Source organism: Cupressus sempervirens, chromosome 1 (genome assembly GCF_028749045.1).
Source record: "Cupressus sempervirens isolate cs-2001-9-10 chromosome 1, ASM2874904v1, whole genome shotgun sequence".
In the NCBI taxonomy this organism is placed as follows: Eukaryota; Viridiplantae; Streptophyta; class Pinopsida; order Cupressales; family Cupressaceae; genus Cupressus; species Cupressus sempervirens.
Window position 1 is genome coordinate 524,426,693 of NC_143118.1, and position 23,466 is coordinate 524,450,158.

The window sequence follows — 23,466 nt, forward strand, 5'->3', positions numbered from 1 at the left end:
CAATATTACACCTTTTTTTTTCATTGAACTTGTGATTCTAGGTCAAAATTTAGGTTAATCCCAAAAGGGTATATTACATCTTCCTCTAGCCAAAGACCATGAGCATACCATTGAATTGACATCAAGGAGTATTCAGACCTTATCGCTATTCATATGAATATAAGTTATAAACCAAGGTCATGGAAATTTTGGATTCAATCATTGTTAATCTCAACAGGAGTGCCTATTCATCTCCAATGGTTATGGTTAGAAAGGACAATGTATGGAGAATGTGCTCAAATTACATAGAGCTCAATAAGCTCACCCATAAAACATAAACATGGAAAACAAACAATTCATACAAACGCATCCAAAGTTGTTACCTGTACTTTGTTTAAGGGAATGAGCATGTTATGTCCTTAAAAGTTAAGCACTTGTGGCATGCTCCACCATACTATTTTTATTCGTTAATTTTAGTTATGTTGTCAACTAAATTGGGAAGAAAAGATGACTCCCTATATATATATATAGATAGATAGATAGATAGATAGATAGATAGATATTCAAACTTTTTAAATATTTTAAATACACAATTAGTAATAAACAAATCAATGATTTTAAATATAAATTTAAATAGTACATTTATAATATAAATAACAATATAAGGCCAAGAGCTTGAACTAATTTTAAATTTTATTTAAAAATAGAAATCATTTAGATTTTATATTGCAGCGAAAAAACACTAATTTTGAGTATTCAAGTAGAATTGCAACCGAGAAGAGTTATGGATGATAAAAATGACCTTCATTATGTTGATCTCCATGTTAGGGGAGAGAACTTAGCACTTTAACTGACGCTTATCAAAATCTTTATTGGAAATTTTAAAGTCCTCTACTTATAACTAATAATAAAGTGAGGGTTTGAAACTTCCACATTATAATTTTAACAATTTACTTGTGACTAAATATTTTTAACTAAGACATGAGCATGACACATTTTGTGAAATCAGAAACATTAAAGATTATATCAATAGTTTTTACTAAAGTATGAGATATGTACATGTACATTTCAAACATTGCATAAATTCTATAAAATTGTATTATTATGTTCATATCAAAATATTTAATATGAGGCAAGTTAATAGATTAAAAAAAAATTATATATATAGGGGGAGAGGGAGGGAGGGAGGGAGAGAGAGAGAGAGAATTGGCCCTCCAAAACCATCATTGTTTATATATTAAATTTGTATCCTCGAATTCTGATTTTTGGAGGTCACCCCTTGAAGTGGTCTGATATTTTATTGATTCTTATCTTTACTCCAAAGAAATACTACGAAGGTGTGGCACAATAGTTGCTTGTGGTTCATTGAACCAAGTGATGACTACTATTAATGAAAAGTAATATGAATTCTATTACTTGTGTTTGTTTTGATTTGACATTTGGTATTGAAATATCAGTTATCTTTATCACTGCCAATCATGTTACCATTTATTTTTTACAAATTATGGGCCTTTTATATATTTTAAATATTATGTACTGTACAATCATGTGCCCAAAGGTAATGAACATGAAGAAAAAATTGTCTGATCAGCGAACTAGAACCCTCAATGCATAGTTATATTTGGGACTTAAGTTCAAACCTTGCTTTCCTTATTTGGTAGGTCCTAGGTTCAAGTCCTAGCTAGTTCTAGAGAAGCAACATGGAACTAGAGCTGGAGTAAGATCCCAAGCCCAAAAATGTCACTTGAGGGGAAAGTGTTGGAATAAAACAAATCACACTCAAACCACAAAGGACTATTAGCTCAGATGGATAACCATCCCACCATCCCAAATATGGTCACATGATCAATTCCTAGACATATGAACTACAATAAGATATTGCTTTTTTCTAATTATATTTTATTGATGACCACTATAAAAACAAGTTGATAGGAATGAGGGAGAGAAAATGTTTTGAACCTACACCTTGGGAATATGAACAATTTCCCATTTCCCCGACATTCTACTACAAACTGGCACCACATCGTAAACAAGGGAAGTCCTAAGTTTGAATCTTAGGTGATCTATGAAAATCATGGAGTTAGAGCCAAACTAAAAAGCCACAAGCACCAAAGTGTGGCTCAAGAAGGTGTATTGAATAAAATGAGACATTGCTGGACCTTATGATGGAGTTTAAGCTCATTCACAAAGGGGCCAAAAATTGAGGGATTGACCACCCAACTTGAAAATGGAAGATCCTCTGTTTTCCTCCAAGAAACTCCATGCAAAACAGCAGTTATAAAGAAAAGTAAGTTGCAGAAATTTCCAAGCTTACCTTAAAAACATAAATAATGGCTAATGATTAATTGTTGCTATTTAATATACCCCTATTTGAGTTTACAACCATCATCATTTTCATTCTAAAATCATCATTCATGACCACTCTACTCTTCAATCGTAACATGACAAATTCAAGCAGCACTACACTCTAAAATATTAGATCTATCATAATAATTTCAGGAGCAAACTGAGATTTCCAATAGCTACTAAATACCTGTTTACAGTAGCATCAATTTCCTCTACAAGGTCCACATAAACATCATTGTTTACGTGTTTTAAGTCAATTGCTCGCCATGGTACGTTAGATGCTGTAGCACCTGGAAGAGTATTATTGACAGTGGAAGAACCTCCGGTTACAACGCTCAACATTCTACTAACTATATTTGGTGGAGTAATCATCTCCTTCAAGATACTAGGTTCTGTAGTTAAAGGAAATCCACTATCCATCATCTCATCCAAAAGCTGGAAGACAACAATTACATAAGCATTATTATAAAATAATTTTTGAAATTATCTACCATGTAAAAATAATATCCCAACATACAAACACCCAAAAATAATCTTGTTCGGAAGGATGAAACTTAAGTATGGAGAATATTTCGACAAATTTATAAAGCTAATTCAAATCAACCAGAATAAGAATACATGTGCTTAAAGCTCATAAATCCTTGAAGGTGTATGAGTGGATAGCATTGCCTTGCACTTATTGCTAACATATATGAAGAAAAAATGTAATTAGTCTAATGGCTAATTGGGGTCATTTTAAGAAGAATCAAAGATGCACAGATCAAAATCCAATAAAAAATACGTGTGTAAGCCTTCAACTTCAAAACATATATGCATTAGTACGTAATTAGGTGGATCCCAAGTCAGTTATATTGTGAGATAACAGTAGCTTATTAGGCATTATATGCTGCAAAATCTTTCCCAATGGTGAAAGGACATATAGGGTGAAAATCCTAAAGTAGCGAATGTAGTTATAGTTCAGTACCCCTACTAAGAACACTTAAAGGTGCTTGTGTGCTATATAAATGGCCTATCCTTGTAACTACTCTCAGTGTACATAAGGTAGAATCTCACCAATGTATTGACTGAGCATCGTGATCATCTAAAGATGACAAAAAACCTATGCTCCCCCAAGTTTCTAGGATGGAGGGTAGCAGGAGACAGCTATTTAAAAACTTAAAAAATTATTCAATTTATATGAAAATTTCAAGTATTCATATGATAAAATATATATATATATATAAAAACAAACAAGAATAGTTAAGTAAAAAGATAATTTCTTATGTTCTAACAGATCATATATATAACAGAAACAAGATTGTCTTCTCAGCTATATCTTTTGCGTCTACAAATGCGAGGTCCATTGGTTAAGTTTGCTAAAAAACTTCCACACTCCCTTGCCCATTCCTAGTTACTCTTAAAATTATGCCACAAGCTGAGAGTAAATGCGATTGGCAAATGGCATTATTACAGATCTGCACCAGCTCCTTACAAAAGGATTTGAACCCCCCCAAACTCCAAGTGTTCTGCTATGAGTTCCCTCTTATCTTGCATTCACCTAGTGGGTGAAACCAGCCAAAATACGAACTCCATACACTACCTTATAGCTTTAGTATGCCAAAAACACCTTCGACCTGTCCTTGCAGCCACACGTCCAGTCTATTCAAGTGAAGATGGCAAGAAATGGAACTGAAAGGAATTCAAAAGTAACATATAAACCAATGCGCAGTTCCCCATATGCCCATTCATACTTTAGTAACCATCGTCAAAACCCTTTAATCACCCAATTCTAAAGATTATCTTTATCGCCAACCAATGTAACAACTGGGTATGGCATGCAAATCCTCCTGCAAATGCAAATATAGCAATATTCCTTAGTATTTTGTCATACCTGCAAGACTTCCAAATTATAAGATCTTCAACCGTTGAATCCAAATGTGAAACTTCTGTAGTTCCAACTGCAATTGGCTAGGGGATATATTTCACAATTGAAGCTGATTTTCCCTTAGGGCTTTTGTCCTGGGTTTTTTCTCCAACAAGAAGCTCCAAATCCACAATAAAAAAATAAACAAGCATACCAAACGAGCTCCCAATATATTTTCCTTTGAAAATTCTCGAAGGGTTTTTCAACTTCCTACTTAAATTAAATTATTAAAGCGCATCAATAAAGTGACATTTAATATTTCTTTTTAATTCTCACTTAGTCACTCAAATAAATTAATTTATGTTTTAAAAGTTTAAAACATAAGAATGTTGTTCTTATTTTTACTTTCAAATAGGTTGCTATGAATTGCTTCACCTCCAACGCAATCGTCTTGAGACAAATTGTGAAGGGGCAAGAGGCACTCTCAACCATAGTCACCAACCAAATTTTGCAATTATAGAAGGAATCAAACCGTTTATGGAAAGACTGAGGTTTTTGTTGCTCTGTGGCTGCCGTGTTATCAGGCCTCTGCTGTATGTTTGGCCTGGTTGTAGGCTTGGGCTTTATGCGTGTGTGGTTATGGTGTTTTTCGATTGGTGTCGTTTGTGTTATGTTGTTTGTTGATGCCCATGGCTTCCAGTGCATTGGGTTCCTCATGCTTACATTGCATTCCCTTGCTTGGTATTAGTTGCGTTGCTTTCCATCAATTTTTCTCTATTGTTAGTCCCGCCTATCTATAGGCGGAGACTATTGTTTTCGCATCACTTTTTACCATTTGTTCACACATTGAAAATTGTGCCATCAAAAAAATTAAAACAGATATCCAATGTTTGTAAAGACTTCAGCTAACTACTTTATTATTTCTAATTTTGTTCAAATATTTCCTTTTTCTGATTGGCGACGGATATTTTTGACAGTGGTTTTTTTGTTTTTTCCAATTTAGAAATTCTTAAAAAAAAGGAACAGCTAATCAAGTACGAGCATGTTATTTATCAATGTGACCGCCGGCGAGGGGTAGTCCTTCAGCTCTTCCATCAAATCCTCTACCGTAAGTCTATTCTCATACTACTGCCAAACGTGATGCATAGTCCAGCTTGTAAAAGCGGCACCCCATCTAGAGAAAATGATAGAAGTTGCGCCAAATTTGGCGGCAGCTCTCCCCGCCCACCACTAGAAAAAGTCGAATATCACGCAGTCCGGACAAATCTCCGCGCAAAGCTTCTCAAACGGGGCTTCCAATCCATCCACTGCTATGTTAAACAAAGGGGTCAAATGCATTGGGAGATCGGTGTTGCTCTCTATTTCTGGCGGAAGTCCCGCTACTTTTGGCAACGGCAACTCCAAAAGCTGAACTAGTGTGATGTGGTCGCCTGTAAAGTGGGGCTTTATCTTGGCTATATTTAGCGGAGTTGAAAAGAACACCTCTGAATCTTTTCCAACTCAACTGCTCAACACAAGTGCCAGGTTCAGATCTTACCCACAAATCAAATACTTCTCACAATCATCTCCAAATTCACCAACTCACACAAGCACAAATCAAAGCACCTCAAATTTGTCTGCAACAGAGCACCTCGCAATTCTTCGCAATTATTGATTACCCAATTATGCAGGTGAAAAAAAGTATTTCGAAATTAATGGCAATTTCAAAATATAATGTATTTTTGGAAGAAATCAATTTATGTTCAGTATTTTTATCACTATACATTGGTAATTTACATTTTTTTAATTGGGAGAAAAATTTCGTAGTTGGGTTGAAAAATAGGCGAAAGATTTCGTAGTTGGGTTGAAAAATGTGAAAAATAAAATCAAGTACAATATGGTTGAAAAATAAAATACGCTTGAAAATGATAAGGAAAGATTTCCTATGCCTTAATTGACTAATCCAAATATTAAATAAAATTTAGTTTATGATTTATTATTTTTTAAGAATATTATTTCTTAGTAGATTTATTATAGGTATTAAATATAATTTGATTGATAAATTTTGCTAGTAATAAAGAGTATTTATGTTGATAATATTACAAATTAGAATTTAATATTTATATTGTATAGTAGTTAAAAGTATAGTCATATATATTTATAGATAGATTTATTAATTAAGTATTATGAATACATTTATAATATTAAAACTAATTTGATTGGTATCATAAATCTCATTCATGAAAGAATATCTCTATATTGTCAAATATATACTAGACCTATTATCACAAATGTTTGGAATATTCTTGAAACCAATCAGATCCTCATATTTGTACCGCATTATTAAAATCAAACATAGTTCATGTAAATAGCATTAAGAACTTAAGAAGTCAAGATATGATCTATGCCATTCAAGATTGACTCTACCAACCACAATAGCCTAGAAATTTGTCTCAATGTAAATCATATATGATGGAAGAAACATGTAAATCATTTATCAAAATCTTACAAATTGGTTTATTAGTGAACTAATCAAAACTACATACACATAACAATAACGTGTCACATCTACCTTTTAACCCTTGCAAAAGGCAGGGACTAATGCCAACAACGCTTCTTCCGGTAATGATGAAGGTACGCTCTGATACCACTTGATGAAGGGCCACACCACCCTTACCCACTCACAATCAAGAATGCAACAATATGGAGACCAAGAGAAATAAAATAAAAAAATGCTTCACAAGCAATTTTATTATACTTGAAAATCCTTACAACACCCACAAGATGATATCATAGATATGACTTCTTCAAAAAGAAGTTTACAAATTCTTCAACATAAGATAAATCCCAAATAAAAGTCTTCACACCAAGAGCTTCACCAAAAATTTCTACTTCTCAAACTTGATTAGAAATGTTCATATGCCTTGCTTAAATAGGCACTTACCACCCAATGCATGACTTACCCACAACCTTCTAGAATTCCACCTATACAATATCCACAACCTTCTACAACTTCCATAACCTTCTACAATATCCACAACTTTCTACAATATTCATAACTTTCTAGAATTCTACCCACACACCTCGATAAATGGAATGACAACCATTTTTTATTTTATTTTTCTATTACGCCACCCATGCACCTCAAAAATAGAAATCTCCTTTTCCTTTCTTTTCTCCTTTTTATTTTTTTTATTATTTCTCCTCTAATTTTCGTCACTTTCCCTCTCCTCCGCTTTTTTCTTTTTTTTAAATTTTACATTCAACATGTCTCCCCTTTATTTTGGATGCAAGATGCTCCTGCATCAGACTCCCCAAGTCCGAAAAGATGTTCTAATAACTGGAAGAACATCTTTCGGGATTCAACAAATAAATCCCAAACTGGTTCTTCACATATATGTCCTCCAAATCTTCAATTTGCACACTCTTTCCCTTGTTTTTCTTCTTCTCCTTCACATCCACTACAGGTGTTCCATAGGTCTGCTTCCCATGCTGATTTTCAATCTTCTCAAAATTTGCCAACTCAACTCGACTGCCAATACTCAGGTTTCTCCGACCGAGCACTTCATTCTGCAAAGGAATCAAGGAAAACTTCCTACCACCTTTCTCAATAGTAAACACATTCCTAACACAATCATGCATAGGCCTGCAATCATACTGCCAAAGTCTACCAAGTAACACATGACAACTGTTCATATCCACAATATCACACAATACTTGATCCTTATACTGCCCAATCTGAAAATCAACAAGACATTGCTCTCTCACTTCCAAAGCATGCTCACCTTGCAACCAGCCAATCCTATAAGGACAAGGATGTCTCAATCTCTTCAAACCAAGTTTTTGAACCATCTCCTCAGCAACAAGGTTATCAGTACTACCACCATCTATAATCACCTTGCAAACTTTCCCACCAGACTTACAATTTTTGAACAAACTAGTCCTTTGACAAGAATCCAATGTCTTCTTACCCATTAGTACTCGTCGAGCCAACAAACTTTCTCCTTCCTCAGGCTGATTTTCCTGGACTTCAACCTCATTCACAATAGTAGCTGTCCTACCAATAGAACATTCAAAAGATCTATGCCCTTCTTGACCACACTTGAAACAATTACCTCTGAATACACCTCCACCTGTCCTTCTTCTTTGTTCAATAGGTTTTGGTTCATCTTGTACCGAACTACCCTGCTTCTCCTTCCCTCGGGAACTACCTTGATTCTTCCTCTTTAGCTTCTCCTCTGCTCTCAAAGCATACTGATAAGCATCCTCCACTGTGGAAATATTCAGCATACCAACCTCATCCTGAATATTGAATCTCAAACCATTAATGTACCGTGCTACCTTCTCCTTTGACAATTCTCTATGCCCAGACTGAATAGTCAACTTGTAGAACTCCTCGATGATCCTTCACAATCATATCCTTCTGTTTCAGATTCTGCAACCTCTTAAATAATTCAAGTTCATAATCAGCAGGAATGAACTTTGCCTTTAACTTAGTCACCATCAATTTCCATCTAGTGATCTTCATTTCACCTTCCTCTTCTCTGTCTCTTTGCAGTTCCTTCCACCAAAGAGCAGCATGTCCCTTCAACTTAGTTTGTGCCAACCTTACTCTCAGTGGATCTTCAATACCCTCAAGCTCAAAGTAGTCCTCTAATTCACCAATCCAATCAATTAGGTCTTCAGGATTCCAAGTACCTGAAAAATTAGAAACCTCCATCTTATGCTTCAGCTTCAACTAAGATCCAGGTCGAGCAAACTGACTAGCCCTAATTCCAATAGGTCTCTCCTCATGATCACTTCTATCCTCACTAGCAGTTTCAAAGTCTTCGGCAACTTCGTCATATCTGTCTTCAGTACCCACATGCCTAGGTACACCACCCAAAGCACTCACAATTTCAGCAATCATGTCACTCTTCATCAATGCAATCTCTGATTTGACCTCTGCTCTTATCTTCTCTAAGATTCTTTCTTCCATCGCTTCACTAAGGTCATCATTTTCCTTAGGTTCCAATCTTCTTGGAGGCATCTTCCAAAAATTTAGCAAACCCTAAACAAATCCACCAATCTAAAAGATCAATCAGACACAAGATCAACCTTCTTTGCAAATCCTGGTGTAAACTGCCTCACGTTCGGCGATCTGTCCACACACTCAGGAACTCCTGCTCTAATACCACTTGATGAAGGGCCACACCACCCTTACCCACTCACAATCAAGAATGCAACAATATGGAGACCAAGAGAAAAAAAAATTTAAAATGCTTCACAAGCAATTTTATTATACTTGAAAATCCTTACAACACCCACAAGATGATATCATAGATATGACTTCTTCAAAAAGAAGTTTACAAATTCTTTAACATAAGAGAAATCCCAAATAAGAGTCTTCACACCAAGAGCTTCACCAAAAATTTCTACTTCTCAAACTTGATTAGAAATGCTCATATGCCTTGCTTAAATAGGCACTTACCAACCAATGCATGACTTATCCACAACCTTCTAGAATTCCACCTACACAATATCCACAACCTTCTACAACTTCCATAACCTTCTACAATATCCACAACTTTCTACAATATTCATAACTTTCTAGAATTCTACCCACACACCCCGATAAATGGAATGACAACCATTTTTTATTTTATTTTTCTACTAAGCCACCTATGCACCTCAAAAATAGAAATCTCCTTTTCCTTTCTTTTCTCCTTTTTATTTTTTTTATTATTTCTCCTCTAATTTTCGTCAATTTCTCTCTCCTCCACTTCTTTTTCTTTTTCTTTTTTTTTCTTTTTTTTTTTTTGGTTTTTTTAAATTTTACATTCAACATGTCTCCCCTTTATTTTGGATGCAAGATGCTCCTGCATCAGATAAGTAATAGAGATGTTAGTGTTGCAAATTGTCTCGACTTTATTACCTATTTACATACACGCATGCTTAATTTCCTTTTCTATATTAAATCAAACAAATACAAATTATTTTATTATTTTTTCTCAATTTCATTTTTTTCCCCTTAGGCGGGACTCATGCTATAACACAGCTCTTGTTTGATTAGGCAATGTTGCAAATTGGGCATTTTGAGGATAGTATTATGGAAACTCCATCAGAGTCCCAACCTCTACCCATTACTTACCAAAGGATTATTGATCAAATGGCCCAGTTGGAAGCTGAAAACCAATGTTTGTGTCACACTGTACAGTCCCTTTCTAGACGCTTTCCTTTGTGTGTTGCTTCATTAGCTCTTTGATCTTTGAACATTTGTGCCTAGACTAAGGTTTTTGTTGCTTTGTGGTTATTGTGTCACCAGGCCACTATTGTGTGTTTGACTTGCCCGCAGGCTTGGGCTTTGTGTGCATGTGGTTGTGGTGTTTTTCTATTGGCATCATTTGGGTTCTACTTTTTGCTTATACTAGTGGCCTTCAGTGTGTTGGGTTGCTCCAGTTGCATTGCATTTTTTGGCTGCTGGCTGCATTGCTTTCCATCAGTTTTTCTTTGTTGTTTGATTAGGCACTGTTGCAGACAAGGCATTTTTTTGGTAGTATTATGGAAACTCCATTATAGTCCCAACCTCTGCCCATTACTTACCAGAGGATTATTGATCAAATGGCCAATTTGGAGGCCAAAAACCAATGTTCATGTGACATATACAGTCCCTTTCTAAGATGCTTCCTAATCGATACAACACATTGACTCCAATATATTGCAAATTAAAGGTTTTTCTATCATTCGGACCACCGAAACAACAGACATTAAAAGAAAGCTTACACCCCCAGATTGATATGATTAGACCAACCTGAAACTCATTCTAAATATTAAATCTTTCTCATTATTTGCCCCAATTTTGGCCTATCATTTTGGCATCGTTTCCTAGGAAAGGTGTCAAGGGCATGTTAGCATAATGATTTGAGTTAGGAACAGTGCGCCTTAGTGTCCAATCGAGTGTCGACCTTGCTCAGTCCAATACCTTAGGTTTGCATTGTAGTAAATTATTTAGGTGTATTGTTTTAATATTTGCAAGTAGGTCTTAGATTCACTTGTATGTTATCATTAGTTGTTGTGAGTAATTGGAAACAAAAAGAGAAATTTGAAGAAACGATGTTAAAAATGATGAATTCCTTGAGTTGGCCTCTAGGCTTTCCCAATTAATTATAATAGGACCTCATTAAGATTTTACACTTTTCGTAATTACAAGTCACTGTCGGCTCACAATCTTTACAATCTTTTCACACGTGTGACCTATGACCTTGCACACTCATTGACATTATCATCAAGTTGTCTACTATCATAGTCTAACAACACTCATCATGATTATATCCCAATTGAGAGATAAAAATCAATCATTAGAAACTACTTATCAAATACTTTGTCTTCTTGCTATCTTCTGTAAATCTTCCGCATGTCTTCGACTCTATGTATGCACACTTATCCACGTCATCAAGGTACAGTGTAGAACACATCCTCAACTATGCTTGACCTAATTATCAATACGCAGTCTGTACGACCTCATTCTTTGTATGTTACTCTATCAATCTTCAAAAAAACAATGCTATTTGGATGTAGCCTTCCATGTTTGATTGATCAACTCTTCAAACTTTGGTGTTTCATGTCATCTGCATCTTCGAGTTCAGTTGTTTTCCTTTGTTTGCCTTTTGATTTTAGTAGTGTCTTCTGAGAGCACTCATGCAAATTATAGTCTTCTCTACCTAGTCAGGCTCTATTTCAGTGGAGGTTCTTCAAATCAACAGTTACTTTTGACAAAGCTTTGCAACTTCTACATGCTTCGATGGTGTTCTACATGATCATCTCTTTTGTTCCTATCTTCTGAGACATTCTCTAGTTTGGAGGCTTCTTCAATCCTTCACTAGATCTTTCAACATTTTTCCCATCTCTTTTTGGTATAGGATTTTCTCCATGTGATCTTTTTTATTTCTCCTCTTTACAGAGATTTGGTTATGCTTGGGTACCTCATTAGACTTTTTTGTCAAAACCCGGATCTACTTTCAGTAGTATTTTCTAAGCTTTTAGCTACTCCCTAAGTTTATTTTAAGGAGGGTCTCAGATAATTAGACATTTTCTAATTAACTCTATCTAGTAATTAATTATTATAATCTAACCTAGGTTTTACCTTTTAGGAATTTGATCTCCTTTATAAGGATTGATCTCTTTGTAAAACATTTATTCAATTTTGATAACAAGTTCTTTTTCTTCTCATCAAGAATGTCTCCTTTGTGGATCTAGGAATTCCAACCTCCATAGTTTTTGATTCTCTTTAATCTGTGACATGTGTTTGCATGTTGGTGATTCTTGGGAGCTTTACGGTTGATCTTTCATCAACTTCAACAGAACTTATTATCTTTTCTTAACATTCTAAAAATTTTATATATTTAAAAATTTAAAATAATAATATTTTTCCATATTTGATTGGCTCTTACTATTTATAGTAAGGAGAAAAAACAAATCTTGAGCACTTCAATTACCAAATAGCTAAGTTGCTGATTCGGGTTCAGGGTTCGGGCAAATTTTTTTTTTCCCATTTGGGTTTGTGGGTGAGTTCGCGAGTATATATATATATGTAAAAAAAAACTCACATAATTGTAAAACTAACTTGCTAAGTCATTTCATAGTATGTATATATCAATGTTACTTGATTACTAATCAATGCCAAATGTCAAAGATAAACATTAAATACTTGCTCATTAATCTATGTTAATGTTGTAAATAAAAATCATACATTGAATTACTAAAATGCAAAATGGAATTTCAAAACATAGACTACTTCATCAAATTGATAGATAATAATGTAATTTAATAAAGTTTGAAACATGGTGATAAATGAGTCAATGACAAATGTTTAATAGTTTATCGATGACCATAGACTCGTAGTATCAAAGATGCAAATGCCCTTCAAGGGTCAAATGGGTCATCAAAATATGAGGGATCAATGGCTTCATCAAAATATGAGAGATCAAATGAAAGATTAGATGAATGAAAAGTATCTAATATGCCTTCCTTTAGTGTCAGAAGAAAAAAAATTATAAAAAAAAACTCTTTTTTTTTGTTCTTTTGACCACTTTATGGCCCCACAAGCCGCGGGTCCTCCCAAATTCGCTTGAGTCCGTGAAGGGTCTAGGCAGGGTCCCTGTTTGGGACTGTGGGTCTGCACAGCGGCTAGGACCCAGGCTCAAATCTGGACTCGGATGAATCCGGATCCGGACCCGAGCTCAAGGGTTCGAACCTGGTAACTAGCCAAATAGTAGAAGCCTCCAAATTTCAAGCACATGTTTGTAATTATCATTTCTTATTATTAAAGCTATTATATGTTTTCATTTTTCCATAATCCATGACTCCGCATGTGAAATACCAAAACACGTGTTCTCAAGGGTTTATTGCAAAATTCTAGCTGATTACAATTGACAAACACTATATACATTAAGTACCAACAAAACTTTGTTAAGAGGAAATATGCACCAAAAACACAATAATTTCATACCAAGACTGAAAGTAAAATTCCCAAGGAGAGAAAAATAACTCTAAAAGGTCAACATGGAGTTGAAACTTCACAATGAAAAATACTAATAATACCTTCCCTATGGATATTCAAACACCTTCACAAAAAGAAAATGCCTTGTTAAGGAAATGCTTTGTGTGCAGTCATGGATTATGGAAAAATGAAAATGTACAATAGCTTTAATAATAAGAAATGATAATTACAAACATGTGCTTGAAATTTGGAGGCTTCTTCTACTATTTGGTAATTAAAGTGCTCAAAATTTGATTTTTCTCCTTATTAAAAATAGTAACAGCCAATCAAATATGGAAAGTTACTATTGTTTTAAATTTTTGGGAAAATAATTCTTCAAAAATACAAAATGTGAAGAGGATGCAAGAAGGGACATTTCCCCTTGACCCAACTAGGGGTTTCTATCCCTAGACCCTCGCTTTCAAATTTAAAAATAAAAGAAGAAATTGGTGGAGAAATCGTGCCAACCAAAAGTGATGTTTTTATACACTCTTTTTTACCTAATGAATGCAACTTAGATGATCTTGATCTTCCATTATCACAGGTATGTACAAATGCTATCTTTTTGCTTAAACAAGAGCAAATAATTGATGACTTCTTAGAACAATGTGAATTTGAGAATGATAATTTAACCACATGTTCTATTTGTTACAGGCAACATAAGTGCATATGCACAAACAACCAAGAGAGCATACTGAATAAAGTACAAGATATTTTTGAACCTCACCATGATAAGGATGTAAATGAACAAGTCTTCCTTGCAACTTATGAACCATTTCAAATAGCAATTCAAGAAGATCAAGGTATGAAGAATGATGGTAATGCTATTGCATTACAAAGACAACATGTTTCTTCAAAACATGATTCTTCACATAATATGCACGATGAATGGAGTCACGAATACTCACAACCACCCCTATATCCATTCTTACTATCTCTATTCTTTCCATCCTACTTATTCCTGACCACTTTATATCCTCAAAAATTCTTTCCATTTTTATTATCCCATTCACATCGTATATTACCCACTCTACCATATCCACCAAGGGACACTATAATGCTTCCTAATACATTCAATAATAAGGTGGCTGAAAATGCATATTATCTTGAACTTTCAAGGATCCCTTTACCCTCTACTGATGTTCTTGAACTAGTAAATCAACATGGCAATGTATTGATGCACTTAAGTGATGTGATTTTGGTTTAATTGACTTAGAAGAACAATATAATTTATTGAATTATAATCAACTTTGTTCTTCTTTTCTACTTCATGGATAAAAAATGCACACAAATGAGGCCATAATTCAAATTGAGTCAATTCTAATTATTGGACTAAAAATGACCATATGCATTACTCATTCTACAAACATGTCTTCAGGTTCTCCAAGATCAATCTTTATTATATTTCTTCTTATCCCTAATGACCTTTGGAGGCCTAAGGTTAAATTGCGTATTCCTCACATACTTGTTGATTTGGGACCAATAACTGATTACGCACAATCATAAGGGCTAATATGCAATATTGACCTAATAAAATGTGTTGCAAATGGGTTATCATTATTCCTCATTGTTGATTCTTTGCATTGTCCTAAGTTGATCAAATATACTATGGATGAATCATTTATGCTAAACACCACATGGATATTCAAGATGGCAGTATTGTGCATCGTCGCACCTTGCTCGTTGCTGGGATCATATTGTAACATCCCAAACTTTGACCTATTTAAAATAAATCTTATAGCTGTTGCAATGGTTAGTAAAAACTTTTGAATGTCATGATCTTGTGAAATGGAAGTTATGGTAAACCGTTTATTTCATGTGGAAAGGACTTGTTAGTTTGATTCATGGAAATATGATTAATTGTTATTTCATGTGAAAATGATTTGTCAACTGATTCATTATGTATAATTATTTACTTGTTAATGGTAGTTAGTCGTTGTTATAGTTATCAGTTATTATGTTCTTGATATTTCAATTTAAACGGAGGAACATGTTATTATTGTGGAAATGTTGCAATAGTGGTTGCAAGAGCAGACAAAGGGGAGAAGCATTGCTAAACAGGATTCAAGGAATGGGGCACTACTTTAGTCCATCATCAGACCATCAGGTATGGACTCTAACTACCTTGATGTACGAATTAACCGCTAGGCAACAATGTACACCTTATTCAATCATGAGCTACTTGGTCAATCTTTTATAACGTTAAACATTTAATAATCACGATAAGAACAATTACCTCTCTCTTGTTTTGAGACCTCGGAAGTGATTAACATTATGAATTCTCACATACATATATATATATATATATATACTCAGGTATAGACTCTAACTACCTTGATGTACGAATTAACCACTAGGTATGGACTCTAACTATGGACTCTAATTCTCAGGTATGGACTCTAACTACCTTGATGTACGAATTAACCGCTAGGCAACAGAGTACACCTTATTCAATCATGAGCTACTTGGTCAATCTTTTATAACGTTAAACATTTAATAATCACGATAAAAACAATTATCTCTCTCTTGTTTTGAGACCTCGGAAGTGATTAACATTATGAATTCTCACATACATATATATATATATATATATATATGATGTCACCATGATACTTTGATGATATCTATGAATTACAGTCATACGTATATAGAGAGAATATGATGTTAGAGATAAATCATATGTACTCTCTAAATCGCACACGTATATAGATATATGTATACATATAGGTACAATTACAGATATAACAAAATAGCATGATGATATAATATATTTAATTATATATTTATATATATATAAATGTTTTAAACCATGGAAATATAATCTTTTTAACTCCAAATCGATGAGCGGTGGCCACCTCAATAACGGCACCATCTTTTAAAAACTCTTGAATTTGCAAAGCCATTTTGTAACCGCACGTGGGAGACCGTATAATCTCCCACGGCCGCAAAAGGAGGGAATTCAAATCAAAGCACAATCACTCTATTATGAGCATAATTCCTGAACCGCAAGCTTAGCAAATGTTCTTCCTCTTTCTATGGGCATCTTGGTTTGTCTACTTTGTCACACAGGTGGAGCCTTACTGCTGAATCGATTGCCACCAACCAACTGTTATCGTTACAGGTCATGAGTCTTCACGATCAAATCTTCTTTCAATTCTATGTTCTTCTCAATGCCATTAAGCATCTATTATATCGAGTATGAAGATAGTCATGTTGAAGTTGAAAAGATCAATGAAAACACAACCATATTACAGTATAGAAACAATTCATATATGTTTCAAGCTCTGTTATTTTATTTATATCTGAATCTCAGCTCTCTATATGCTGATCACATAAGCATAGGGACAACTTATAATTCCCTTAACACATATTCTTGGTTATATTTTGCATGAGTATTCTTATTTAGAATCTGAATCCAAAGTTATGCCATTTTGACTTACACACTCGTATTTGTTGTATACCAGCTGTGATAAGAATCAGAAATGTGTTCAAAGAAACCAAATAATAAAGATCTCATTATTAATAGTAGTCTCCTGGGATACACCCAAGGCTAGTGAAGCCGGTGTGAATGGGTGAAGAGGAGAGGAATCTTGCAAAGGAAAAACAACTATGATCAAAATTCAAATGCATGAACATCTTAAAAAGAAGTTGCTAAATCCAAGTCAGCTCATGATTGTCCAAATTATACTTTGTTGTCAAGTCGAGCGGTGGTGATCGGGTTGTTCATTTGCCCATCTAAATCCTTGGCCAAGGTAGATTAGAAGCATGCTTGCCTAAATTGATCACAAAGAGGTAGATGCTGCCAGCTGATAGAGAGAAGGTTGGTGGAGGTATATCCTCAACCTTGTCTACTGGTGAGCGGACACTCTAACACCGGTATGCTTGGATGGCTGGACTATAGTGCCACAAGCCTAACCCGAGGTAGGGAGGGCCTTTCTTGTAAGAAATTGTGTGGGGATATGATAAGGTCCGCTGTTGGGAGGTTAAGCCCATGCCAATGCTTCTCCTCTTCTCCAGATGTCGAGGCTTGTACAGCACATCAACAATTAGTCCAGAAACATGTATGAATTCTAAGTTCTTATTTACTTTTAGGATATATACGATGTATACTTGTCAATGTAGATTTCATTACTAGTTCTTATGTAAGTGTATGATAGAAGTTAGTTATGAATGTTAATCTATTATCTTTCATATGAATTAGAGATAGCCATTGTTTTAATTATGAATCCTTGCAAATCTCAGTTACTTGTTAATTTCAAAATGTTGTTTATGCAATTTTGTTATGAATATTCGGTTGTAACCCTAGGGCATGTTATTCTATTTTTAGATTAGTAAAAATGATATGTTACCTAACCCTACGGCATGTTATCTATATTTAGCTTAGTAACAATGGTATGTTACATATGGTATCATAGCACTGGGTTACACACTGAACCTCGGGCTCATCATTTAACAATTTAGGAAAACTAATAAATTTTAGATCTAAATGTGGCAAGATGTATGTCTGGAAGACTCCTCACAAGAAAACATGGCCGCCCATATTCTTTTACTTGATAAAGAACATGCCAAAATATGATTATTCCTATTGTTCCATGCCTCTGGATGATGAAACCCAAGCACAGGTTTTACAACGAATGAAGAAGGAAAGGGTCAGATGGACTCTTGCCAAGAAGGCAACTTTTAGGGACAAACTTATCCAAGCATGGAATGCCTGACAAACTGATTCCCTTATGATCTTTAATAAAACTTGGATAGTACGGGATAAGCACAAAATTGAAATTGAATAGAAGACCCCAGAATAGAGCATCAAAAGATTCTAATTAGTATTTCATTGTAGTACCCTCAAAAGAAGGGATTTTTGTAAATAAAATCTGTTGCAAATGTAGCTGAGAAATTGATGAAATCGATAAAATGAGCAATTAGCAGAATCTGTCTATTTTTGTATATTTTACAAAAAAATATGGACATGAAATTGATTGAAGAATTGTATTTACTTTACATGCCAATTAAAATAGGAAACATGAATAGTGAAAGATCCCAAAAGGATCCTTTCACTGAACTTCTGTAAATTCTAATTAAAATAATAGATTTTCCTGTGCTTTCCTTGAGGTCTTAGAGAATTAGAAAGAAGTTGCAGAAGGATTGTTTCTTTTTTTTGTATTTTCCAGATATAAGTAAAACAATAATTAACAACAACAAATATGAAATAGATTGGAAACAGCGTGCAATAATAATATTTAGTCAACCAAAATAGCTACAAATCGTACCAAGCAAGATATGCAATCAGTATGCCAGCAAAGGTGTTTACAAACAAGGAACAATGACGCCAAATGCAAGAATGGACCATCCATGCACCAAAAGGGTAGAGATGGCTGACGTAAGCCAATCAACAAACCACGTGCTAGCTAAAAGGCAGCCGTACGGCTGCTATAGTCACGTCAAGGCAGCAAGTAGATCCCAACGTGCCAAACAAGACCCCCAACATGCAATGCACAAGCACCCCCAGACTTTTGCCACTTAGACTCACAAAACTTGTCATTTCCCCCTTACGCCCATTCTTTCACTAATTTTTGACTTGTGATGCCTTAGCATGACCTTGCATCTCTTTTGGGTTGATGAGGAGATGGGGGAAATCCTTAGTGTTAAGGATTTCCATCAGGATAAATCCTCAGCGCTAAGATTTCCACCAAATTCACTGCGACAGTTATCCTTGAGAAAAATTATCATTTCCTTCTCTTCATTGTTTAGCATTGCATTGATTAGTTCGCCACTATAATAAGAATCCCTCACAACACTTGCACATCACCTTGTCCAAAGTGGAAATCTTGAGATTTTGGGGAGAAATTATAGTTGGTGGGAATCCTTAGCGTTAAGAGTTTCCACTAGGGGAAATCCTAAACTTTATGTATTTCCACCAAATCCAATTTTTCTTACAGTCCTTCTCCCAAGCATGTAAACCTTTACCATTTGGAGTAAAAGTATACCCCCCCCACTTGGACTTAGGCTAAGAAAACACCATGAAAGGACACCAAAACCCCACACAAATATTACTTCCCAGCAAGCCAAAATTCCCCAAACTCACCCTTGGACTTAGAGACTTGAAAATATTGGCAACTAAAACCACCTAATACAACGACTCCTACTCGCCAAAGCAAAAAGAGGGGTCCTAATTTGCAATGAAGCGATGGTGTGAAAACCACACAATAGGTAGCAGCACCCATTAGAATAGTGTAATCAACAATTGTGAAAAGGATGGGAGAGATGGGATCTCCCTAACTTAAGGCTTTGGAAGATTTCAAAAAATGAGAAGGTGATCCATTAACAATCACAAAAAAGGAGGTTGTAGACACTAGTTGCCAAATGAGTTGGAAAGTTCTCTCACTAAACCCAAAAGCCTTTAGAATTTTGAGTAAAAGAGACTAGTCCACAATGTCATAGGCTTTAGAGAGGCCCAACTCCATTAAGAATCCTTGCTTTGGAAAGCCCTAGCGAATGGAGTCTCATGAATAGTGATAAATGAGTCAAGGATTTGTCTCCCAAGAGCAAATCCATTTTGTTGAGGAGAAATGATAGAAGGTAAAAGAACCAACATTGTAGAAATCAAAACTTCAAATATAATCATATAAAAGTAGTTATAAAGGCTAATAGGCATAAACCCATACATAGAGTTAACACTAGAAGACGTAGGAATGATGACCAAAAAAGTAGAGTTGAGCTCCTTAAGCAAATTTTTGGCTCCAAAGAAGTCCTTGATAGAATTAACATCCTTCTCAACAATATGCTAGAAGGTTTGAAAGAAGAACATTGGAAAACCATCCAGCCCTAGGACTTTGTTCCCTTTGGGAGAAAAAAACAACATTGTAAACCTCTTCCACATAAGGAATAGTGAAACTAAATCTATTCTACTCATCACCTAGATCCAAGGGATAGCTTCAAAAAACAGATTTTGATGATCAATATTCAGATTAGCACCATGAGAAAGAAGAGTGGAAAAAAATGGGATATCTTCCCCCAAAATATAATCCTCCTTGCTCAGTCTCCTACCACTAGTTGAAATCTGAGATATCCTATTGGCTGCTTTATGTTTGACCATAGTCATATGGAAGAAGCGGGTGCTCTTATCTCTTTCAACAAGCTAGAGTGACCAAGATCTCTACTTCCAAAAGGCTTCCTCATTAGTAATAACATCATGGTATTTAACAAGAATCTCATTTTTCATAGCAAAAGAATTAGAGTCATATCCCTCCTTTTGGATTATATCCTAGAAGTCTTTGAGATCAAGTGGAATAACATACTTACAAGCAAAGATACCCCCAAACACCTCTTCATTCCAATGGTTAACCCTATCCTTGCCAAACCTTAATTTCCTAGCCACCCTAAACATAGCAAAACCCTCAACCAAAGCATTCCACCAAGTATTTATGCTTTCTTCCAACTTGGGATGAGACAACCACCTTTTCAACCTAAAAGGGAAGTTCAACTTACCCTAAATAGCGTCAGCAACAAAGGAGAGAGGTAAATTATCCAAGCCAATTCTGAAGACAACATTCAAAGAGAAAAAGAACTTGAATAGCTAGTGATTGGAGAAGGGAGCTCGATCTAAGTTGTTAGTGTAGTTTTTTAGTTTTCCTATATTGCTAGGTTTTTCCTACACTTTTAATAATCTCACTTAGGTTAATAAAGCATGTCTTATTAGGTGAAAGGTTGCAAGGTGTCACCTTCCTACATGTGAGCATCCATTAGCTATCTTGGGAAGATACTTTTTTATGTTTAGTCCGATAGATGGTTGCTCCTCATGGTCGGTGTTGCCACCGCCTCCCTCTTCCTAGCCTATATAAGCATGCTACCTAGCTTGTATTTGCATCTCTTGTTTTTGCATCCTCTTCATGCTATTTTGCTTCTAGCATTTGCATTACTCTCTTGGAGACTAACTCTGTGTTGCTATTTTGATTTTGTATCATTTTCATTCATAGTTTAGATATTAATTCTTTGCACTAGTTTTCTGGGTTATTAATCTTTTCAGATTCTAACATGGTATTAAAGCTTTTCTACGTGCAAGAGTAGATTTTAGTTTCCTTATTTGAGAGATTCCAGGGGGGCTAATAAATCTTATTGTAAGTTTTTGAAAAACCCAGTATGCTCTTCTCTCGCATCTTCGGATGATCTTGAGAATCAGAAAAGTTTGACAAAAACATGTTTAATCGTTGAGTGATTATAGCATTTCTGGTTATACTGGCAACATTTCTGGTTGTTCCAACGCGTCCAATAGGCTTGAGAAAGTCAAATTTGGCTTTCATTTCACCGAGATCAGAGATAGTCATACAAGTTGCAAAACTGAGGTTTCAATCTCAAATGTGACAACCAATTTGCATATTTGGTGTTTTCGATCAATATTGCAGGTTTCAACATGCCATTTATTGAGTTAGGTAGCTGATTCAATCTTTTCATGATGTCTTTTGGTTGCTAGGTTCGTTTTTTGGTTGTTGGGCCCATTTTTTGTTGTTAAAGGCATCTGATTTACACTACAACTACATCTTTTGTACATCAACAAGAAAAACGCTTTCTGGGTTTTGTTCGTAGCCCCAAAAAACTCTCTGGATATCTTTTGGTTTTTGCATGCAATCTATATATTTTGCAGAATCGAGCACAAAAAGCTACAGCCGTACCCCTCTCCGTTGGCAGTCGTAGATTTGAACGCAGTTTTCAAATGCCTCGTTCTTTCTCATACGGACTCCGATTTCGATGATTCTTGTTATGAACTTGGCTATTTTTTTGTGCTCTATCCACTAGTGGAGTTATTTTTTAATTTTCATGCATAAATTTTTCAGAAATTGCAGATTCTCGGCCATAACTGTGCACAATTCTCGTTTTGGAAACTTCGGAGGATCATAACTTTCTCATACGACCTCGTATCGAGGCAATTCTTTTTTTGAAAGTGCATGATTTTTCGAGTAGGTCACAGTGGTGCTATTTGTTTCCTTGATTATTGTGCCTAAGCTTCACTTTTAGCATATACTCTTCATGAGGGTTTGTAATGCATTGAAATCAAGACCACTAAGTCTTTCTTTCTAGTGGTAGTTGTAAACGCACTAAAATAAAGTGCCAAATCATATTTCTTTGGGGGGGGTTCTTTGATTAAGTAAAAAGGGGGAAGCATTGTCGTGGTTGGGTTCTCTTCTTTTTAGCATTTCTTCTCTACATTTCTTCATCATGGATCAAACAAATATGCCCATCCTAACTCTATACAATTACTTTGAGTGGAAATCACACATGACAATTCACTTAAGGAAAGCTGGATTAAATAGGATAACTATGGGACTTGAAACTGAACCTGATAAAGATAAAGATAAGCCTAAGTGGTTTAACAAATGTGATGAGGCATATGGAACATTGTGTTTGTCTGTTTCTCCTGACTTGCTATTTCACATTGAGTCTTTGGATACACCAAATGAAATATGGATAAAGCTAGAAACACTATTTGGCACACAAGATTCAATGAGGGGTCATATGTTGGAAAATGAATTAATTAGTTTAAGTCCAGGCAATTTCAACACAATCCAGGATTTCTTCACCAAATTGAAATCACTAAGGCAGAAGTTAAAACAATGTGGAATTGAAAAGAAAGATGAACAACTGATTCTTAATATTCTCTCTAAGCTAAGTTCAAAATATTCTGTGTTTGTCTCTACCTTCTATGCTACTAAGGGTGCACTTGGTACTCAATTCACCATGCCATCTTTAGATGATTTTGCTATCAATCTCACTCGAGAACAGGACAAGCTAATCCAGATGGGCACTCTTA

At 35.1% G+C, this 23,466-nt stretch overlaps 1 protein-coding gene across 2 annotated transcripts in view; it reads right to left on the reverse strand.

The window, feature by feature from the left end:
• ZIP4 (Clathrin adaptor complexes medium subunit family protein) overlaps nucleotides 1-23,466 on the reverse strand; it is a 126,401-nt gene that overhangs the window by 28,427 nt on the left and 74,508 nt on the right. For both annotated transcript variants that reach the window (XM_089829630.1, XM_089829633.1), the window contains one exon: nucleotides 2,513-2,760. In XM_089829630.1, coding sequence (XP_089685756.1) covers nucleotides 2,513-2,760 — 248 coding nt within the window. The remainder of the gene's footprint in view (nucleotides 1-2,512; nucleotides 2,761-23,466) is intronic.